This window comes from Schistocerca cancellata, chromosome 2, assembly GCF_023864275.1.
Source record: "Schistocerca cancellata isolate TAMUIC-IGC-003103 chromosome 2, iqSchCanc2.1, whole genome shotgun sequence".
Lineage (NCBI taxonomy): Eukaryota > Metazoa > Arthropoda > Insecta > Orthoptera > Acrididae > Schistocerca > Schistocerca cancellata.
This window is the reverse complement of record NC_064627.1, coordinates 280,916,995-280,941,616: the sequence shown is the minus strand read 5'-3', so window position 1 is coordinate 280,941,616 and position 24,622 is coordinate 280,916,995. Positions and strand designations below refer to the sequence as shown.

The 24,622-nt window shown below is 40.5% G+C and overlaps 1 protein-coding gene across 4 annotated transcripts in view; it reads left to right on the top strand.

Annotated features, from left to right (window-relative positions):
* LOC126161620 (sphingomyelin phosphodiesterase-like) overlaps positions 1–24,622 on the top strand; it is a 361,860-nt gene that overhangs the window by 128,994 nt on the left and 208,244 nt on the right. For 3 of the 4 annotated variants that reach the window (XM_049917579.1, XM_049917581.1, XM_049917577.1), the window contains 2 exons: positions 17,909–18,079; positions 23,198–23,378. The exons of the other annotated variant lie outside the window; for it this stretch is intronic. In XM_049917579.1, coding sequence (XP_049773536.1) covers positions 17,909–18,079; positions 23,198–23,378 — 352 coding nt within the window. The remainder of the gene's footprint in view (positions 1–17,908; positions 18,080–23,197; positions 23,379–24,622) is intronic. 4 annotated transcript variants of the gene reach the window in all.

Here is a 24,622-nt window from a genome sequence, read left to right as displayed (position 1 = left end):
ACAGAAGAAACCCACAAAACCAGCATGGCAACACAGGCTACAGATCAGAATAGAAAAACTGAGAAAAGGCATCGGACAGCTAACACAATTTATAAGAAATGAAATATCAGACAAAAAACGAAAAAGGTTAGGTAAAATCCCACAACAAGAAGCAATAGAGCAATTAGATGAAAAGAAACAGAAATTACAAGCATTGGCCAAACAACTTAGAAGATACAAAAGAAGTGAAAATATAAGGAAACAAAACCAAACATTCAACACAAACCAAAATAAATTTTATCAGACAATAGATAACACACACATTAAAATAGACAACCCACCAAACATAACAGACATGGAACACTTCTGGAGCAACATATGGTCAAACCCGGTACAACATAACAGGCATGCACGGTGGATACAAGCGGAAACAGACACACACAAGATGATACCACAAATGCCCGAAGTGATAATTTTGCAACATGAAGTCACCCGAGCAATTAATTCTATGCACAATTGGAAAGCCCCTGGAAAAGATAAAATAGCAAATTTCTGGCTAAAGAAGTTCACCTCAACACATTCACATATAACTAAATTATTTAACAGCTACATTGCAGACCCATACACATTCCCTGATACACTTACACATGGAATAACTTATCTGAAACCTAAAGATCAAGCAGACACAGCAAACCCAGCAAAATATCGCCCCATAACATGCCTACCAACAATATACAAAATATTAACTTTACACAGAAATTAATGACACATACAACACAGAACAAAATTATAAATGAAGAACAAAAAGGCTGTTGCAAAGGAGCACGAGGATGTAAAGAGCAACTGATAATAGATGCAGAGGTGACATATCAAGTTAAAACTAAACAAAGGTCGCTACACTATGCATATATTGATTACCGAAAAGATTTTGATAGTGTATCCCACTTATGGTTACTACAAATATTGTAAATATACAAATTAGATCCTAAATTGATACAATTCCTAAACATAGTAATGAAAAATTGGAAAACCACGCTTAATATCCAAACAAATTCAAATAATATCACATCACAACCAATACAGATTAAGAGTGGAATATACCAAGGAGACTCATTAAGTCCTTTCTAGTTCTGCCTTGCTCTGAACCCACTATCCAACATGCTAAATAATACAAATTATGGATACAATATTACTGGAACATACCAACACAAAATCACACATCTGCTATACATGGATGATCTAAAACTACTGGCAGCAACAAATCAGCAACTCAACCAATTACTAAAGATAACAGAAATATTCAGCAATGATATAAATATGGCTTTTCGGAACAGACAAATGTAAGAAAAATAGCATAGTCAAGGGAAAACACACCAAACAAGAAGATTACATATTGGATAACCACAGCGACTGCATAGAAGCGATGGAGAAAACAGATGCCTATAAATATCTAGGATACAGACAAAACATAGGATTAGATAATACAAATATTAAAGAAGAACTAAAAGAAACATACAGACAAAGACTAACAAAAATACTGAAAACAGAATTGACAGCAAGAAACAAGACAAAAGCTATAAATACCTATGCTATACCAATATTGACCTACTCATTTGGAGTAGTGAAATGGAGTAACACAGACCTAGAAGCTCTCAATACACTTACACGATCACAATGCCACAAATATAGAATACATCACATACATTCAGCAATGGAAAGATTCACCTTAAGCAGAAAGGAAGGAGGAAAGGGATTTATCGACATAAAAAACCTACATTATGGACAGGTAGACAATTTAAGAAAATTCTTTATAGAACGAGCAGAAACTAGCAAAATACACAAAGCAATCACTCATATAAATACATCGGCTACACCATTGCAATTTCATAACCACTTCTACAACCCTTTAGATCACATAACATCAACAGATACAAAGAAAGTAAATTGGAAAAAGAAAACACTACATGGCAAGCACCTGTATCATCTAACACAGCCACACATCGATCAAGACACATCCAACACATGGCTAAGAAAAGGCAGTATATACAGTGAGACAGAAGGATTCATGATTGCAATACAGGATCAAACAATAAACACCAGATATTATAGCAAGCATATTATTAAAGATCCCAATACCACAACAGATAAATGCAGACTTTGAAAACAACAAATAGAAACAGTAGATCACATCACAAGCGGATGTACAATACTAGCAAATACAGAATACCCCAGAAGACATGACAATGTTGCAAAAATAATACATCAACAACTTTCCATACAACATAAAATAATAAAACAACACGTTCCCACATAAAAGTATGCACCACAAAATGTACTGGAGAATGATGAATACAAATGATACTGGAACAGAACCATTATAACAGATAAAACAACACCTCATAACAAACCTGTCATCATACTCACCAATAAAAAGAAGAAATAAACACAACTAATCGAAATATCCATACCCAATACAACAAATATACAGAAGAAAACAGGAGAAAAAATTGAAAAATACATCCAACTGGCTGAGGAAGTCAAAGACATGTGGCATCAGGATAAAGTTGACATCATACCAATTATACTATCAACTACAGGAGTCATACCACACAATATCCACCAGTACATCAACGCAATGCAGCTACATCCAAACGTATATATACAACTACAGAAATCTGTAATTATTGATACATGTTCAATTACCCAAAAGTTCCTAAATGCAGTGTAACATATACTGTACAGTTAAAAGGAAGTCACGCTTGATCAAGGTCTGCGTCGCTTTCCATTTTTAACCAGACATAACGTCTGAGACAGGAAAGAGAAAAATAATAATAATAATAATAAATAAATAAAAAATATAAATATAAATTATGTACTCACAATTTATCAGTACCAACAGCCAGCAATAATATAGAAATGATCCTGGTGTTCTGGATCATGATAAAAATGTGATTGACTCTTTACATTACCTGCAAATCGGAGATAAAGCCATTATAAATTCTGGAGGTTGTATGCACAAAACTTTAAAGAAATATAGTCCATCAGAAAATTAGTACTTTTCAATACTTGGTGGAACAAATGATGTTTATGGAAACAAAGAAATATATTCATGTAAAACTTTGAGAATCTTAGTGAGTAAAGTGAAAAAGCAAACAAATATAATGACGGGCATCCCTCACAGCAGTCATGTAGAAAGTTCTAGTATCTAAAAATTCAAAAGGCTGGACAGTATCTACAGAAAGATCTACTTGTGAACTGAAAATGCACTGTTCTGAGTATTTTGTATCTCCTCTGTTTACTGCTAAAGCCCACTAATTTCCTCTTTCTTCAATCGACAGCAAAACGAGCATACAAAATGCACCAGTATTACTGATGAAGCTTCCTGGTAGACTAATCTGGTTTTAATCTGCAAGGACATTTTCATTTCAGCACATACTCCACTGCAGAGTGTACATTTTTTTTCTGGAGTACTATTGATGAGTATAAGTTATTTCACTTGTCTGTATCAAATTTTAATTTGTTTCTCATGACTCATTACTGAGAATAAAATGATGTTGGTTTCATTAGAAAATTATGATTCGCTATTTGAGTATTATAATTTCAACTGGACAAAAAAAAATGTACAATTTAAATAAAAGTAAGAAAATTACAATAAAGCAGACACAGACAGCAGATTCTCCTGTTACCAGACTTCAATGTTATGCATTCACCGACTAGCACCTATGTAACACGCACCAAGTGTTTTGCAATGAACAGTGCCCAGAAATAATTTTTAGTGGGAAGATTTTCAATTTTTTCTTTCCTAAAATTGTGTCACACTGTTTTAAGGAATTGATGTTTGGCCATAGACTTCCAAATCCTAAAAATGTAAAGAAAATTGAATGGGGCTGCTCCATGAGGTTCTGTTGTTAGAGGAAACCTCATATTTACACTCTCAGTCATAAAATCTATACAACCTACAGTCTGATCAGAGTGAAAACACTTATAGAAAGCATAACAAATCTGAAACTAACTCAAATTCACTAGTCATTTTCGCAAGTCTTGAAGAAAATGACACTCTGAATGTGACATCTGCTGGTAGCATTAGGTACTAACTAGCATGACATCACAAGCTGTGACCCCCAGAAAGCTCAGGTTTAATGTCTGGTGTCTGATTCACAGAACAGTGTTACAGAAGAGCTAAAAAACATGAGGGGGAAGAGTCTTGAAAATGGATGTCAACGATCCCCTGGAGCTCTACTTACAATGTTTCACGAATGTGTATTATGTCAGGAATCTAGTAATGTGCTAGAGTCCTCTACATATCACTCCAGTAGCGACTTTGAAAAAAAATATTATACTAATTACAGTGCACACAGAGGTAGTTAAACTGTTGTTCTTCCCATGCTCAGTATACAAATAGAACAAGAAGAAACTCTAACATGTAGTACAGTGCCTGCCACAAACTTCACAGTGATTTGCAGAATAGACATAGGTGTAAAGATGCTGTAACTTACCAAACGAAAGCATTGGTATGTTGATAGAGACAATAAAAAACACACAAACACTCATACAAAATTCAAGCTTTCGCAACCCAAGGTTGCTTCATCAGGAAAGAGGGAAGGAGAGGGAAAGACGAAAGGATGTGGGTCTTAAGGGAGAGGGTAAGGAGTCAATCCAATCCCAGGAGTGGAAAGACTTTCCATAGGGGGAAAAAGGAACAGGTGTACACTCGCACACACACACACATATCCATCCGTACATATACATATACAGACACAGGTCTGCCTGTTTTATATATATATATATATATATATATATATATATATATATATATATATATATATATATATATATATATATATATAATAGAAGGAAACATTCCACGAAGGAAAAATATACCTAAAAACAAAGACGATGTGACTTACCAAATGAAAGTGCTGGCAGGTCGACAGACACACAAACGAACACAAACATACACACAAAATTCAAGCTTTCGCAACAAACTGTTGCCTCATCAGGAAAGAGGGAAGGAGAGGGAAAGACGAAAGGATGTGGGTTTTGGGGAGAGGGTAAGGAGTCATTCCAGTCCCGGGAGCGGAAAGACTTACCTTAAGGGGAAAAAAGGACGGGTATACACTCGCACACACACACATATCCATCCACACATATACAGACACAAGCAGACATATTTAAAGACAAAGAGTTTGGGCAGAGATGTCAGTCGAGGCAGAAGTGCAGAGGCAAAGATGTTGATGAATGACAGGTGAGGTATGAGTGGAGGAAATTTGAAATTAGCGGAGATTGAGGCCTGGTGGATAACGGGAAGAGAGGATATATTGAAGAGCAAGTTCCCATCTCCGGAGTTCGGATAGGTTGGTGTTAGTAGGAAGTATCCAGATAACCCGGACGGTGTAACACTGCGCCAAGATGTGCTGGTCGTGCACCAAGGCATGTTTAGCCACAGGGTGATCCTCATTACCAACAAACACTGTCTGCCTGTGTCCATTCATGCGAATGGACAGTTTGTTGCTGGTCATTCCCACATAGAATGCATCACAGTGTAGGCAGGTCAGTTGGTAGATCATGTGGGTGCTTTCACACGTGGCTCTGCCTTTGATTGTGTACACCTTCCGGGTTACAGGACTGGAGTAGGTGGTGGTGGGAGGGTGCATGGGACAGGTTTTACACCGGGGGCGGTTACAAGGGTAGGAGCCAGAGGGTAGGGAAGGTGGTTTGGGGATTTCATAGGGATGAACTAAGAGGTTACGAAGGTTAGGTGGACGGCGGAAAGACACTCTTGGTGGAGTGGGGAGGATTTCATGAAGGATGGATCTCATTTCAGGGCAGGATTTGAGGAAGTCGTATCCCTGCTGGAGAGCCACATTCAGGATCTGATCCAGTCCCGGAAAGTATCCTGTCACAAGTGGGGCACTTTTGTGGTTCTTCTGTGAGAGGTTCTGGGTTTGAGAGGATGAGGAAGTGGCTCTGGTTATTTGCTTCTGTACCAGGTCGGGAGGGTAGTTGCGGGATGCGAAAGCTGTTGTCAGGTTGTTGGTGTAATGCTGCAGGGATTCCGGACTGGAGCAGATTCGTTTGCCACGAAGACCTAGGCTGTAGGGAAGGGACCGTTTGATGTGGAATGGGTGGCAGCTGTCGTAATGGAGGTACTGTTGCTTGTTGGTGGGTTTGATGTGGACGGACGTGTGAAGCTGGCCATTGGACAGGTGAAGGTCAACATCAAGGAAAGTGGCATGGGATTTGGAGTAGGACCAGGTGAATCTGATGGAACCAAAGGAGTTGAGGTTGGAGAGGAAATTCTGGAGTTCTTCTTCACTGTGAGTCCAGATCATGAAGATGTCATCAATAAATCTGTACCAAACTTTGGGTTGGCAGGCCTGGGTAACCAAGAAGGCTTCCTCTAAGCGACCCATGAATAGGTTGGCGTACGAGGGGGCCATCCTGGTACCCATGGCTGTTCCCTTTAATTGTTGGTATGTCTGGTTTTCAAAAGTGAAGAAGTTGTGGGTCAGGATGAAGCTGGCTAAGGTAATGAGGAAAGATGTTTTAGGTAGGGTGGCAGGTGATCGGCGTGAAAGGAAGTGCTCCATCGCAGCGAGGCCCTGGACGTGCGGGATATTTGTGTATAAGGAAGTGGCATCAATGGTTACAAGGATGGTTTCTGGGGGTAACGGATTGGGTAAGGATTCCAGGCGTTCGAGAAAGTGGTTGGTGTCTTTGATGAAGGATGGGAGACTGCATGTAATGGGTTGAAGGTGTTGATCTACGTAGGCAGAGATACGTTCTGTGGGGGCTTGGTAACCAGCTACAATGGGGCGGCCGGGATGATTGGGTTTGTGAATTTTAGGAAGAAGGTAGAAGGTAGGGGTGCGGGGTGTCGGTGGGGTCAGGAGGTTGATGGAGTCAGGTGAAAGGTTTTGTAGGGGGCCTAAGGTTCTGAGGATTCTTTGAAGCTCTGCCTGGACATCAGGAATGGGATTACCTTGGCAAACTTTGTATGTGGTGTTGTCTGAAAGCTGACGCAGTCCCTCAGCCACATACTCCCGACGATCAAGTACCACGGTCGTGGAACCCTTGTCCGCCGGAAGAATGACGATGGACCGGTCAGCCTTCAGATCACGGATAGCCTGGGCTTCAGCAGTGGTGATGTTGGGAGTAGGATTAAGGTTTTTTAAGAAGGATTGAGAGGCAAGGCTGGAAGTCAGAAATTCCTGGAAGGTTTGGAGAGGGTGATTTTGAGGAAGAGGAGGTGGGTCCCGCTGTGACGGAGGATGGAACTGTTCCAGGCAGGGTTCAATTTGGATAGTGTCTTGGGGAGTTGGATCATTAGGGGTAGGATTAGGATCATTTTTCTTCGTGGCAAAGTGATACTTCCAGCAGAGAGTACGAGTGTAGGACAGTAAATCTTTGACGAGGGCTGTTTGGTTGAATCTGGGAGTGGGGCTGAAGGTGAGGCCTTTGGATAGGACAGAGGTTTCGGATTGGGAGAGAGGTTTGGAGGAAAGGTTAACTACTGAATTAGGGTGTTGTGGTGCCAGATTGTGTTGATCGGAATTTTGAGGTTTTGGAGGGAGTGGAGCTGGAAGTGGGAGATTGAGTAGATGGGAGAGACTGGGTTTGTGTGCAATGAGAGGTGGTTGAGGTTTGCTGGAAAGGTTGTGAAGGGTGAGTGAGTTGCCTTTCCGGAGGTGGGAAACCAGGAGATTGGATAGTTTTTTGAGGTGAAGGGTGGCATGCTGTTCTAATTGGCGGTTGGCCTGTAGGAGGATGCTCTGAATAGCCGGTGTGGATGTGGGAGAGGAAAGATTGAGGACTTTTATTAGGATAGGAGTTGACGGGTGTGTTCATTGGCTGAGTTGATGTGTAGGTGAAGTATTAGGTGGGTGAGGGCAATGGATTGTTCAGTTTGGAACTGGTATAGGGACTGATGGAAAGAAGGGTTGCAGCCAGAGATGGGAACTTTAAGTGTGAGGCCTTTGGGGGTTATGTCAAATTTCAGACAAGCCTGAGGAAATAAAATATGTGAGCGTAATCTGAGTATGTGGCTGAGGGACTGCGTCAGCTTTCAGACAACACCACATACAAAGTCCTCAATCTTTCCTCTCCCACATCCACACCGGCTATTCAGAGCATCCTCCTACAGGCCAACCGCCAATTAGAACAGCATGCCACCCTTCACCTCAAAAAACTATCCAATCTCCTGGTTTCCCACCTCCGGAAAGGCAACTCACTCACCCTTCACAACCTTTCCAGCAAACCTCAACCACCCCTCATTGCACACAAACCCAGTCTCTCCCATCTACTCAATCTCCCACTTCCAGCTCCACTCCCTCCAAAACCTCAAAATTCCGATCAACACAATCTGGCACCACAACACCCTAATTCAGTAGTTAACCTTTCCTCCAAACCTCTCTCCCAATCCGAAACCTCTGTCCTATCCAAAGGCCTCACCTTCAGCCCCACTCCCAGATTCAACCAAACAGCCCTCGTCAAAGATTTACTGTCCTACACTCGTACTCTCTGCTGGAAGTATCACTTTGCCACGAAGAAAAATGATCCTAATCCTACCCCTAATGATCCAACTCCCCAAGACACTATCCAAATTGAACCCTGCCTGGAACAGTTCCGTCCTCCGTCACAGCGGGACCCACCTCCTCTTCCTCAAAATCACCCTCTCCAAACCTTCCAGGAATTTCTGACTTCCAGCCTTGCCTCTCAATCCTTCTTAAAAAACCTTAATCCTACTCCCAACATCACCACTGCTGAAGCCCAGGCTATCCGTGATCTGAAGGCTGACCGGTCCATCGTCATTCTTCCGGCGGACAAGGGTTCCACGACCGTGGTACTTGATCGTCGGGAGTATGTGGCTGAGGGACTGCGTCAGCTTTCAGACAACACCACATACAAAGTTTGCCAAGGTAATCCCATTCCTGATGTCCAGGCAGAGCTTCAAAGAATCCTCAGAACCTTAGGCCCCCTACAAAACCTTTCACCTGACTCCATCAACCTCCTGACCCCACCGACACCCCGCACCCCTACCTTCTACCTTCTTCCTAAAATTCACAAACCCAATCATCCCGGCCGCCCCATTGTAGCTGGTTACCAAGCCCCCACAGAACGTATCTCTGCCGACGTAGATCAACACCTTCAACCCATTACATGCAGTCTCCCATCCTTCATCAAAGACACCAACCACTTTCTCGAACGCCTGGAATCCTTACCCAATCCGTTACCCCCAGAAACCATCCTTGTAACCATTGATGCCACTTCCTTATACACAAATATCCCGCACGTCCAGGGCCTCGCTGCGATGGAGCACTTCCTTTCACGCCGATCACCTGCCACCCTACCTAAAACATCTTTCCTCATTACCTTAGCCAGCTTCATCCTGACCCACAACTTCTTCACTTTTGAAAACCAGACATACCAACAATTAAAGGGAACAGCCATGGGTACCAGGATGGCCCCCTCGTACGCCAACCTATTCATGGGTCGCTTAGAGGAAGCCTTCTTGGTTACCCAGGCCTGCCAACCCAAAGTTTGGTACAGATTTATTGATGACATCTTCATGATCTGGACTCACAGTGAAGAAGAACTCCAGAATTTCCTCTCCAACCTCAACTCCTTTGGTTCCATCAGATTCACCTGGTCCTACTCCAAATCCCATGCCACTTTCCTTGATGTTGACCTTCACCTGTCCAATGGCCAGCTTCACACGTCCGTCCACATCAAACCCACCAACAAGCAACAGTACCTCCATTACGACAGCTGCCACCCATTCCACATCAAACGGTCCCTTCCCTACAGCCTAGGTCTTCGTGGCAAACGAATCTGCTCCAGTCCGGAATCCCTGCAGCATTACACCAACAACCTGACAACAGCTTTCGCATCCCGCAACTACCCTCCCGACCTGGTACAGAAGCAAATAACCAGAGCCACTTCCTCATCCTCTCAAACCCAGAACCTCTCACAGAAGAACCACAAAAGTGCCCCACTTGTGACAGGATACTTTCCGGGACTGGATCAGATCCTGAATGTGGCTCTCCAGCAGGGATACGACTTCCTCAAATCCTGCCCTGAAATGAGATCCATCCTTCATGAAATCCTCCCCACTCCACCAAGAGTGTCTTTCCGCCGTCCACCTAACCTTCGTAACCTCTTAGTTCATCCCTATGAAATCCCCAAACCACCTTCCCTACCCTCTGGCTCCTACCCTTGTAACCGCCCCCGGTGTAAAACCTGTCCCATGCACCCTCCCACCACCACCTACTCCAGTCCTGTAACCCGGAAGGTGTACACAATCAAAGGCAGAGCCACGTGTGAAAGCACCCACGTGATCTACCAACTGACCTGCCTACACTGTGATGCATTCTATGTGGGAATGACCAGCAACAAACTGTCCATTCGCATGAATGGACACAGGCAGACAGTGTTTGTTGGTAATGAGGATCACCCTGTGGCTAAACATGCCTTGGTGCACGACCAGCACATCTTGGCGCAGTGTTACACCGTCCGGGTTATCTGGATACTTCCTACTAACACCAACCTATCCGAACTCCGGAGATGGGAACATGCTCTTCAATATATCCTCTCTTCCCGTTATCCACCAGGCATCAATCTCCGCTAATTTCAAATTTCCTCCACTCATACCTCACCTGTCATTCATCAACATCTTTGCCTCTGCACTTCTGCCTCGACTGACATCTCTGCCCAAACTCTTTGTCTTTAAATATGTCTGCTTGTGTCTGTATATGTGTGGATGGATATGTGTGTGTGTGCGAGTGTATACCCGTCCTTTTTTCCCCTTAAGGTAAGTCTTTCCGCTCCCGGGACTGGAATGACTCCTTACCCTCTCCCCAAAACCCACATCCTTTCGTCTTTCCCTCTCCTTCCCTCTTTCCTGATGAGGCAACAGTTTGTTGCGAAAGCTTGAATTTTGTGTGTATGTTTGTGTTCGTTTGTGTGTCTGTCGACCTGCCAGCACTTTCATTTGGTAAGTCACATCGTCTTTGTTTTTAGGTATATATATATATATATATATATATATATATATATATATATATATATATATATATATATATATATAGTTATAATAGAAGGAAACATTCCACGAAGGAATAATATATTTAAAAACAAAGATGATGTGACTTACCAAATGAAAGTGCTGGCAGGTCGACAGACACACAAACAAACACAAACATACACACAAAATTCAAGCTTTCGCAACCAACGGTTGCCTCGTCAGGAAAGAGGGAAGGAGAAGGAAAGACAAAAGGATATGGGTTTTAAAGGAGAGGGTAAGGAGTCATTCCAATCCCGGGAGCGGAAAGACTTACCTTAGGGGGAAAAAAGGACAGGTATACACTCGCACACACACACATATCCATCCACACATACACAGACACAAGGAGACTTGCTTGTGTCTGTGTATGTGTGGATGGATATGTGTGTGTGTGCGAGTGTATACCTGTCCTTTTTTCCCCCTAAGGTAAGTCTTTCCGCTCCCGGGATTGGAATGACTCCTTACCCTCTCCTTTAAAACCCATATCCTTTTGTCTTTCCTTCTCCTTCCCTCTTTCCTGACGAGGCAACCGTTGGTTGCGAAAGCTTGAATTTTGTGTGTATGTTTGTGTTTGTTTGTGTGTCTGTCGACCTGCCAGCACTTTCATTTGGTAAGTCACATCATCTTTGTTTTTAAATATATATATATATATATAGAGAGAGAGAGAGAGAGAGAGAGAGAGAGGGAGGGAGGGAAACATTCCACTTGGAAAAAATATATCTAAAAAGAAAGATGATGAGACTTACCAAACAAAAGCGCTGGCACGTCAATAGACAGACAAACAAACACAAACATACACACAAAATTCTAGCTTTCGCAACCAATGGTTGCCTCATCACGAAAGAGGGAAGGAGAGGGAAAGACGAAAGGATCTGGGTTTTAACGGAGAGGGTAAGGAGTCATTCCAATCCCGGGAACGGAAAGACTTACCTTAGGGGGAAAAAGGACAGGTATACACTCGCACACACACACATATCCATCCACACATATACAGGCACAAGCAGACATTTGTAAAGGCCAACAGAAGGAGGAAATAATACAACAGAAAAGACTTCGAAATGTGACAGTGACAATAACAAACGTAATTGTTGGGTTCAAATTAATGATATGAATATAATAGAGGGAAACGTTCCACGTGGGAAAAATATATCTAAAAAGAAAGATGATGAGACTTACCAAACAAAAGTGCTGGCAGGTCGATAGACACACAAACAAACACAAACATACACACAAAATTCTAGCTTTCGCAACCAATGGTTGCCTCATCAGGAAAGAGGGAAGGAGAGGGAAAGACGAATGGATGTGGGTTTTAAGGGAGAGGGTAAGGAGTCATTCCAGTCCTGGGAGCGGAAAGACTTACCTTAGGTGGAAATATGTCTGCTTGTGTCTGTATATGTGTGGATGGATATGTGTGTGTGTGCGAGTGTATACCTGTCCCTTTTTCCCCCTAAGGTAAGTCTTTACGCTCCCGGGACTGGAATGACTCCTTACCCTCTCCCTTAAAACCCACATCCTTTCGTCTTTCCCTCTCCTTCCCTCTTTCCTGATGAGGCAACAGTTTGTTGTGAAAGCTTGAATTTTGTGTGTATGTTTGTGCTCGTTTGTGTGTCTGTCGACCTGCCAGCACTTTCATTTGGTAAGTCACATCAACTTTGTTTTTAGGTATATTTTTCCCTCGTGGAATGTTTCCTTCTATTATAACTATAACTATATATATATATATATATATGTGTGTGTGTGTGTGTTGTTGTGGTCTTCAGTCCTGAGACTGGTTTGATGCAGCTCTCCATGCTACTCTATCCTGTGCAAGCTTCTTCATCTCCCAGTATCTACTGCAACCTACGTCCTTCTGAATCTGCTTAGTGTATTCATCTCTTGGTCTCCCTCTACGATTTTTACCCTCCACACTGCCCTCCAATGCTAAATTTGTGATCCCTTGATGCCTCAAAACATGTCCTACCAACCGATCCCTTCTTCTAGTCAAGTTGTGCCACAAATTTCTCTTCTCCCCAATCCTATTCAAAACCTCCTCATTAGTTACGTGATCTACCCACCTTATCTTCAGCATTCTTCTGTAGCACCACATTTCGAAAGCTTCTATTCTCTTCTTGTCCAAACTAGTTATCGTCCATGTTTCACTTCCATACATGGCTACACTCCATACAAATACTTTCAGAAACGACTTCCTGACACTTAAATCTATACTCGATGTTAACAAATTCCTCTTCTTGAGAAACGCTTTCCTTGCCATTGCCAGTCTACATTTTATATCCTCTCTACATCGACCATCATCGGTTATTTTACTCCCTAAATAGCAAAACTCATTTACTACTTTAAGTGTCTCATTTCCTAATCTAATTCCCTCAGCATCACCCGACTTAATTTGACTACATTCCATTACCCTCGTTTTGCTTTCGTTGATGTTCATCTTATATCCTCCTTTCAAGACACTGTCCATTCCGTTCAACTGCTCTTCCAAGTCCTTTGCTGTCTCTGACAGAATTACAATGTCATCGGCGAACCTCAAAGTTTTTACTTCTTCTCCATGAACTTTAATACCTACTCCGAATTTTTCTTTTGTTTCCTTTACTGCTTGCTCAATATACAGATTGAATAACATCGGGGAGAGGCTACAACCCTGTCTTACTCCTTTCCCAACCACTGCTTCCCTTTCATGCCCCTCGACTCTTATAACTGCCATCTGGTTTCTGTACAAACTGTAAATAGCCTTTCGCTCCCTGTATTTTACCCCTGCCATCTTCAGAATTTGAAAGAGAGTATTCCAGTTAACATTGTCAAAAGCTTTCTCTAAGTCTACAAATGCTAGAAATGTAGGTTTGCCTTTTCTTAATCTTTCTTCTAAGATAAGTCGTAAGGTCAGTATTGCCTCACGTGTTCCAACATTTCTACGGAATCCAAACTGATCTTCCCCGAGGTCGGCTTCTACTAGTTTTTCCATTCGTCTGTAAAGAATTCGCGTTAGTATTTTGCAGCTGTGACTTATTAAACTGATAGTTCGGTAATTTTCACATCTGTCAACACCTGCTTTCTTTGGGATTGGAATTATTATATTCTTCTTGAAGTCTGAGGGTATTTCGCCTGTCTCATACATCGTGCTCACCAGATGGTAGAGTTTTTTCATGACTGGCTCTCCTGAGGCCATCAGTAGTTCAAATGGAATGTTGTCTACTCCCGGGGCCTTGTTTCGACTCAGGTCTTTCAGTGCTCTGTCAAACTCTTCACGCAGTATCTTATCTCCCATTTCGTCTTCATCTACATCCTCTTCCATTTCCATAATATTGTCCTCAAGTACATCGCCCTTGTATAAACCCTCTATATACTCCTTCCACCTTTCTGCCTTCCCTTCTTTGCTTAGAACTGGGTTGCCATCTGAGCTCTTGATATTCATACAAGTGGTTCTCTTCTCTCCAAAGGTCTCTTTAATTTTCCTGTAGGCAGTATCTATCTTACCCCTAGTGAGACAAGCCTCTACATCCTTACATTTGTCCTCTAGCCATCCCTGCTTAGCCATTTTGCACTTCTTGTCGATATCATTTTTGAGACGTTTGTATTCCTTTTTGCCTGCTTCATTTACTGCATTTTTATATTTTCTCCTTTCATCAATTAAATTCAATATTTCTTCTGTTACCCAAGGATTTCTACTAGCCCTCGTCTTTTTACCTACTTGATCCTCTGCTGCCTTCACTACTTCATCCCTCAGAGCTACCCATTCTTCTTCTACTGTATTTCTTTCCCCCATTCCTGTCAATTGTTCCCTTATGCTCTCCCTGAAACTCTCTACAACCTCTGGTTCTTTCAGTTTATCCAGGTCCCATCTCCTTAAATTCCCACCTTTTTGCAGTTTCTTCAGTTTCAATCTGCAGTTCATTACCAATAGATTGTGGTCAGAATCCACATCTGCCCCAGGAAATGTCTTACAATTTAAAACCTGGTTCCTAAATCTCTGTCTTACCATTATATAATCTATCTGATACCTTTTAGAATCTCCAGGATTCTTCCAGGTATACAACCTTCTTTTATGATTCTTGAACCAAGTGTTGGCTATGATTAAGTTATGCTCTGTGCAAAATTCTACAAGGCGGCTTCCTCTTTCATTCCTTCCCCCCAATCCATATTCCCCTACTATGTTTCCTTCTCTCCCTTTTCCTACTGACGAATTCCAGTCACCCATGACTATTAAATTTTCATCTCCCTTCACTACCTGAATAATTTCTTTTATCTCGTCATACATTTCATCTATTTCTTCATCATCTGCAGAGGTAGTTGGCATATAAACTTGTACTACTGTAGTAGGCATGGGCTTTGTGTCTATCTTGGCCACAATAATGCGTTCACTATGCTGTTTGTAGTAGCTAACCCGCACTCCTATTTTTTTATTCATTATTAAACCTACTCCTGCATTACCCCTATTTGATTTTGTATTTATAACCCTGTAATCACCTGACCAAAAGTCTTGTTCCTCCTGCCACCGAACTTCACTAATTCCCACTATATCTAACTTTAACCTATCCATTTCCCTTTTTAAATTTTCTAACCTACCTGCCCGATTAAGGGATCTGACATTCCACGCTCCGATCCGTAGAACGCCAGTTTTCTTTCTCCTGGTAACGACGTCCTCCTGAGTAGTCCCCGCCCGGAGATCCGAATGGGGGACTATTTTACCTCCGGAATATTTTACCCAAGAGGACGCCATCATCATTTAATCATACAGTAGAGCTGCATGTCCTCGGGAAAAATTACGGCCGTAGTTTCCCCTTGCTTTCAGCCGTTCGCAGTACCAGCACAGCAAGGCCGTTTTGGTTAATGTTACAAGGCCAGATCAGTCAATCATCCAGACTGTTGCCCCTGCAACTACTGAAAAGGCTGCTGCCCCTCTTCAGGAACCACATGTTTGTCTGGCCTCTCAACAGATACCCCTCCGTTGTGGTTGCACCTACGGTACGTCCATCTGTATCGCTGAGGCACGCAAGCCTCCCCACCAATGGCCAGGTCCATGGTTCATGGGGGGGCAATCAATTTATGTGAGGTAAAACTACGCATTTGATTCAGCTATTGATACAAACTTACCTCTTTACCCTTCGTCTCTCCTCTCTCTATCCATTCTACCGTCACACTACGAGTTTGGAGATTTACCCCGGAAACTACAGCGGCGTGTACACGCCCATCAGTTCGCTGAATGTCAACAGCAGTGCCAGCACTAATTCCATATAGTTCGTCTTCCATTTTCACAGAGTATATGCCACTACGCTTATTTTAAAACTACATTCACATCACCACTTCACCGGTTTCAATGTGCCTCAGCAACTATGAACTGCTGCAGATAAAAATATATATATATATATATATATATATATATATATATATATATATATATATATATATATATATATATATAGACTTACCAAACAAAAGCGCTGGCAGGTCGATAGACACACAAACAAACACAAACATACACACAAAATTCTAGCTTTCGCAACCAATGGTTGCCTCGTCAGGAAAGAAGGAAGGAGAGGGAAAGACAAAAGGATTTGGGTTTTAAGGGAGAGGGTAAGGAGTCATTCCAATCCCGGGAGCGGAAAGACTTACCTTAGGGGGAAAAAAGGACAGGTATACACTCGCACACACACACATATCCATCCGCATATACACATACACAGACACAAGCAGACTTACTGCTTGTGTCTGTGTATATGCGGATGGATATGTGTGTGTGTGCGAGTGTATACCTGTCCTTTTTTCCCCCTAAGGTAAGTCTTTCCGCTCCCGGGATTGGAATGACTCCTTACCCTCTCCCTTAAAACCCAAATCCTTTTGTCTTTCCCTCTCCTTCCTTCTTTCCTGACGAGGCAACCATTGGTTGCGAAAGCTAGAATTTTGTGTGTATGTTTGTGTTTGTTTGTGTGTCTATCGACCTGCCAGCGCTTTTGTTTGGTAAGTCTCATCATCTTTCTTTTTAGATATATTTTTCCCACGTGGATAGTTTCCCTCTATTATATATATATATATATATATATATATATATATATATATATATATATATATATATATATATATATATATATATATATATATAAAAGTGCTGGCAGGTCGACAGACACACAAACGAACACAAACATACACACAAAATTCAAGCTTTCGCAACCAACGGTTGCCTCATCTGGAAAGAGGGAAGGAGAGGGAAAGACGAAAGGATGTGGGTTTTAAGGGAGAGGGTAAGGAGTCATTCCAGTCCCGGGAGCGGAAAGACTTACCTTAGGGGGAAAAAAGGACGGGTATACACTCGCACACACACACATATCCATCCACACATATACAGACACAAGCAGGCACAAGCAGACATGCTTGTGTCTGTATATGTGTGGATGGATATGTGTGTGTGTGTGCGAGTGTATACCAGTACTTTTTTCCCCCTAAGGTAAGTCTTTCCGCTCCCGGGACTGGAATGACTCCTTATCCTCTCCCTTAAAACCCACATCCTTTCGTCTTTCCCTCTCCTTCCCTCTTTCCTGATGAGGCAACAGTTTGTTGCGAAAGCTTGAATTTTGTGTGTATGTTTGTGTTCGTTTGTGTGTCTGTCGACCTGCCAGCACTTTCATTTGGTAAGTCACATCATCTTTGTTTTCAGTTATATTTTTCCTTCGTGGAATGTTTCCTTCTATTATAACTATATATATATATATATATATATATATATATATATATATATATATATATATATATATATATATATGTGTGTGTGTGTGTGTGTGTGTGTGTGTGTGTGTGTGTGTGTGTGAAAAGGAATGAAATAAAAACAGATTTATTTTCATGGTTCTGAAATTCAGTACGTCAATAACTGTTTCATAGGTGGATTCACTACAAGCCTGCAGACCCAAGTGAACAGCTCAAGTGGTTAGCAGAAACATTACTTGCAGCTGAAGCAGCAGGAGAAAAAGTACACATTCTTAGCCATATGCCATCTGGATCTAGTGCCTGCTATTCAACATGGTCAAGAGAATACAACAAAATAGTTGATCGGTATGTCATTGTAAAAACATTACAAAATATGTAACAGATTATTGTTCACATTGGTCTGCAATATAATCTTCTCATCTTATATGGTCATGACAAATAATGACAGAACTAGATCATTTTCACAGCTTGGTCATTAGGCCACGTATGTGGTGACTTGCGGTAGACTGTATTGTTTGGTCTAGTTTATCAGTAGATAAAGAGCATTTCTGAATGAGAGGAAATGAAAGGACTTGAAGATTTTTCATTGCAATTTGACTATACTTGCAGGGCTGACCCTTCAATTTTCCCAAATGGTAGCACTTGAGTAATTTTAAAATTAAATTGTATTGAAGTTGATGTTAATTTGGAAATATGATGATCTGTTAGATAAGGAAAAATGGGGAGTGACATTTTTGGAAACTAGTCCATGAGGATATGTGCAAAAAACAACAAAGGTGATAACCATTCATTATATTTTGTCATCTCAACAGTGAGTATGTTCCACAGATTTGAAGGTATTGGTTCCTCAAATAGAAACCTAGTTTGTTAATATGATGGTATCACATGTTGTTCATTATCATAGAGGCAAGGGAAATGGTAAGAGGGAAGTATATTGTGTGCATGCAGAACACAAACAGCAAAGTCCTAGTGGCAAGCATCAGCCATTCAGCCATCTCATTGTGAGTGTGGTAAGTGTGTAGGTTAGGCTGTAGCATCGACCTCAGCTGACATGGCCACAAGATGTTGTGACTTGTCCTGTTGCCCATATACAAGGGTTGCCATTTAAGTTTTGCAAATCACTGGCGCTATTGGGATGTGTTTTAAAATTTGCCATCTGTGATGGAAATGTTGAAAATCTTGGAAAACCTGTTAAAGATAGAGACAAATTATACTGCAAAAGCCTACTTAAAACCTTTCAAGATCCAGTGCTAGGTGAGGGATCTGGAGATATACTTCAGCCTCCTATGTAATGCTCCTGTAGGGACAATGAAACCAAAACTATGCTAATTGCAGCATACGCAGAGGCAATGAAGCCGTCATTCTTCCCATGATTCATGCACGATTGGAATAGAAAAAAATCCATAACATCTCGCACAAAGTCATCCAAGGATTAGATTCACTCCATAGACAGAGGAAGTGTTTCTTGAAACAGTTCAGCAATCACCTCAGAGGAGTACCCATGATAGTGCAAGGCAGTTCCAGATATTTCAGGGACTGGTTGTTGAAGTGTTGCATGATGAAGAACTGCAACCATATCATTACACATTAACTCAACACCAGCAGCCAGAAGACTGCATTTGATGAGTTAAGTTTCATGAATGGCTTTTGCACCAAGTGGAAATAACCAACATTTTATAAATAACATGATATGGACTGATGAATCTATCTTCACTCAAGAAGGTATTTTGGACCTCCACAATAGCCACTATTAGTTGGAACACAGTCCACATGTCACCTTTGAATGTGTCTTTCATGCACACTTTGGCATAAACCTGCAGGCTGGAATAATGGGAAGATTGCTTTTGGGTCCCTTACCTATTGCTGGATAAGTTGAATGCAACCCTGTATCGTATGTTTCTTTCCAATACTTTGCTTGACAAATTAGAAAACATTTTATTTGGTGTTCAGCAACAGCTTTGATTTCAGCCTGATGGTGTACCACCATGCTTTGAAATGCACATGCTTAACTATTAAAATGAAGTATTTCCATGAAATGGAAATGGAGACCTAATGTCCTGGCCTCCACGTTCCCCAGACCTTAAATCACTAGATTTTTATTTGTGTGGACACATAAAGGAGCAAATTTATAGTACTCCAGCCATTGATGTACTTGACCTAACAGCTTGCATGCATGGTGCTTTGACAGTGATGGATGCAGATGTGTTGCATAGGGTCCAGCAAAGTATGATCCAGTTAGTGGAGAAGTGTTTGCAAATGTAAGTGGTCATTTCAAAGATCTACTCTAAAATGAATCTTGCTTGTACATGTACATACCAGCTCTGTGAAAATATGCCTGGATGCCAAATGCACAGAATGGAATTCTTGTGCGTAGCATACCATGTGATCTAGTGAAGACTACCTATTGTGTTTTTTCTGCATCATTGTATAGATGGGTACTGTATCCACTATTATTTTCTATTCACTTCACTTGCATTATGGAGGAAACAAAGTGGTCATTTACATCTATAAGAAGTTCATGTTATGTCTTAATGTTTAGACGAAGGCAACAGTAACAGAAAGATATACACAAGATTCTGTGTTGTGGAGGTGTAAACTGGATACAATTTGATGCTTTAACTGGCGGAAAGAAATAAAAATAAAATAAATAAATAAAAATAAAATGTTTGGCATGAACATAACTTGAACAATGGCAAGTCTGTATATCCATTCCCCATGGCATTTCCTTGTTTCACTGAGTTAATGGGACAGCTCCAATGCAATGCAGAGTTCATGCTACCTGTTCAAGGCCACACTGCATACAGTAATAGTATTGCTAAAACCTCATTTTTTAAAATTGCATTTCCATGAAATCTATTGGTGGGACTGGATTTTGCTAGATACCATTTCATCTTCAACTGAGATGAGGAACTGGATGCTGACCACCAAGAGTGGCATTTTTTCTTCATCAAATTTACTTATCAGATACTTTTCATATTTCTTATACAGTGTGACTCCAACTATTTTCTGTAATTTTACAGTCAACAGTATTCAAGTCCTTAAATAGTCTTCTGCTAGGTGCTCTGTTATGGTAGATCTCCTACTTCTGTCTTCTAAAACTAAATTATGCTGTACTAAAAAATATGAAATTTATTTAGATGTATTCATTAATCTGCCTCTTCAATGTTCGTAATATTTTTTTGAATGGTCATAGCGAAGAATCATAACCACAATTTAATTTACCTTTAGCATTACATTTCTTAAGTGAGAAATATAAGGCTTGCCTCTTGAAAATTAACTTTTATGGCGTCATTATACTTCTTCAGTACACATATTGGGTATTTCAGAGAGAATAGATGAGCCAAACTTTTTTTAGCAAAAAAGAGGGGTTTGTGTTCTCCATTGTGGTCCACTTTATTTATTCTTTGCTGTGGATATTTTATACCCATTTAGACTCCTCATATTTCCAGAAAATTATGTTCTTTTGTAATAAATTTTCATTATCTTTATATCTTTGTATTGAAAACAAGGAACAAATACGATTATTTGTGTGTTTCCTTGTTAATTAATATTTTCCACTTCTCCTTCACCCTGTATTCATATTACTTGTATTTTAATACATTAGAAGCTTAGTTTTGTGCTTTAGTTTCCTCTGAGATCAGTATTTCACCAACAGAAAAATACTACTATTGGTGCACAAAAAAGGTGAATATGTTCCTGTTTATTTAAAAGACTGTGACTGAAAAGTAGGATACAAGCTGTCTAATTCTCCCTTCCCAGCACCTTTAAAGTTTTTTCCAAAAACTTTGGATGCAAACATTTTTTTTTATTTATTTTAAACACACAACTCACCTCAAACTTCCACAAGCTCCCTTTACTGTAACCCACTCATATCCACTAGTCCACTGTTGTAAGTTGGTCATACCCACCAACTCCCAGTTGCCCTTTCTCAATCACTCATTGTCATTATCTCTCTGTATCTATATGTCATTTTGTCCTTTTCAGCCCCCTTTGTTGTGACCTACTACTACAATCTCCATTCACTGTCACTGTTTCTTTGCTATCTCTTATTGCTAATATCTCAATCCTTCCTTCCTACTGCTGCAGTCTCTTCTCGCTATCACTATCTGTCTCTCTTTCTTGTTGTCATTGTCATACACTCTGTCTCTCATTATCACTGGCTCTCCCCCACTTCTCACTTTCTCTTTATTCATCCCCCCCCCCCCCCCCACACACACACCCAACCCAGCACTGTCTCCTTCATTCTTTTCCTAGTGCTGTTCTGTCACTGTCATCATGTTTCACTGCCACTGTGTCCTGCTCTTCCTCTCACACTGCCAATGTCTCCTTTGCTCGTTCTGTAACACAACCACTGTCTGCTATCTTCCTGTCTCAGCATAAAATAGTGCACATATGTTTGCAAGCCAAACTTTTTGGGAAAATTTTTAAAGGTGCTGAAGAAGGTAGTACCCCACTCTTCAGTCAGAAGCTTTAAAAAAAAATGGAAACATATTCACATTTTTTGTGCTCTGAAAGGAGACTTTTTCCATGGGTTCCCTTTTATTCCCTGTTGCAGCTGGGCATGTAACTTATACGAAAAGAAATGTATTGGTCAGTAAAATTTAGGCAGATTTTTATGTGAAATTGAAATAATGCAAAAGTAATTTTACAGCTCAAACCAGAGCTTATGAACAAAAAAAAAATTTGTGTGTGCTTCAGTACTACAATGTGAGATTCCCTGAAGATAACAAAGGCACTTTACATCATAGTTCTCCATGCTAAGTTATTTTATAAACTTTGTTTTTGTCTCACATTGGATTTTATACATGTATTTTATGTGTACAAGTAGGGTAACTCTGAATCTCTGTATCTTGGAAACAGTTAAAGACATCAAGAAAATTTTCAAGGTTATCCAAAATCAGGATCTTGGGAATTTCAACCATTTGCTTTACTTAGCCGTCTTGGTTCAATGGTGATGGCCAAAGTATAGTAAAAAAATACTTTTTGTGGGAACTGCCCATGAATTAATAGTGCCTCTGTAAGTCCCATCAAACCCACCATAGACCACATGAAACACAAAAAGGACCAACCAATTTGCTCCATTTTCCTAAGCAGAAGGAAGTGTAATATTAATATTTCATCCCTATGCGTAGGATAGTGACACTAAGACAATCCTTCTGTTGGGTGTACAAATGGTCCCTAACACAAGAGCTATCCAAAACACTTCACCTAACTTTTTATCACCATCAGAACCAGAGGTGTGAGCACTGGAAAACACCGTATTTGTGCATGGCATTTTGGAACGTATTATGTATACATGCTGCCACATGTTTACCGATTTTGTGAAAATTTCCTTTTTGATTTTTCTTGTTGTTCAGTATTGATTTATTCTGTTACCATTTGCACTCTTTTAAACTTTTGCTGTGTTATTATTGCTAATCTTTATTATTAATTTTTATTGTTCATCTTTATATTCATTTTCAGATTTGAGTATACCATAGCAGCTGTATTCAATGGACACTCACACAAAGACATTTTTCAGCTGCACTATGCTTCTGATGATAGATCTAGGGCTAGCATTGTTGGTTACAATGGAGGAAGTGTTGTGACAGCAAGTAATGTAAATCCAAATTACAAAGTGTACAAAGTGGATGGAAATACAGGAGTGAGTAATTTACCTTCATTACAATAACCTGCTGTTACTAAGGACTTATTAGGAGGATTGGATAATAAGCTACTCAGAAAATAACTGTTCCAACAAACATTGGTACGAAAATTTGATCACCATCACCCAAAATAGTGTTCTGTCACCCACCCAACCCACACAATATCCAAATTCATCCCTATGCCATCTATACTCCCAAACTTACATCACAAATATCTTTGCCATCTGGATAATCTGTAACACTTCTGCTCAGTTGTGTGATTGTCATCATTCTATTGATCAAAGTTCTAATCAAATTAGTCATTCTTTGATATTTCTGCTTTTACCAAGTGGTAAAATGTTGCATGACTGCCTTCTCATTACTGTCAGAACAACAGTTCAGCAACCACAATTCATTGTCATGTGCATCTTCACTTATAATCAAATAGTGCTTTTGTGTTCCAGCTCTGCTAGCATTTATAAAGCTGTAGCTTAGATTAAATTCTCTGTGGCTGGTGGCAGACAGGCCATAGCCAAACCTTGCTTTCACTTTCTGCGTGAGTCACAATTATCCCAGCCCTCATATTGGGCTCTAACAGTAACTCATTGAAAAGTAAAAGGGCTATGTTTATCCCCTTACTCCATATTAACTTCAGCTCTGATCATGTCACTTTTGACAACACTGTTGAAAGCTGCTTGACAACTTCTTGGAAGAAAATATGCTGAATTGACATCAGAGGCATGAGACAGTGAATATTTGTTACTTAAATTATTAACTAGTATACTTCAAAAAGGTTGCAAATAAATATTTTTTGCTCATCACAATTCAATAAAGTTTTCTTGTTCACCAAATTTTTTATGTATGTTGACAAGTTGACTTTTAACAGACTCCCAACTGCTTGGTAATTGCTCCCTTCTAAGATTTTAGAAAGGAAGTTCATAAATGAAGAATCTATTATCTTAGCAGTGGCACTGAGAAAAAACTCCTTAAATTAAAGATCAATGCATTTTGTAAACAGTTAGTTATAGTCTGCAAACAACATAAATAGTGAACTTGAACTATGAACAATCACTACTAAACTGTGAGCAGTTACAGACCATGAGCAGTTACAGTTACACACAATGCTGGTGAGTTGATATCTGCAACTGTTGTGTGGAAACCCCATCAGCTGTAGCAGTATGGTTGGCACTCACTGGCCTCTGTTTAGTGTATCGTTCATGGCAGCCTTCTGTCTTCTGACACAGACAATTTGTGCAGTGTCAGT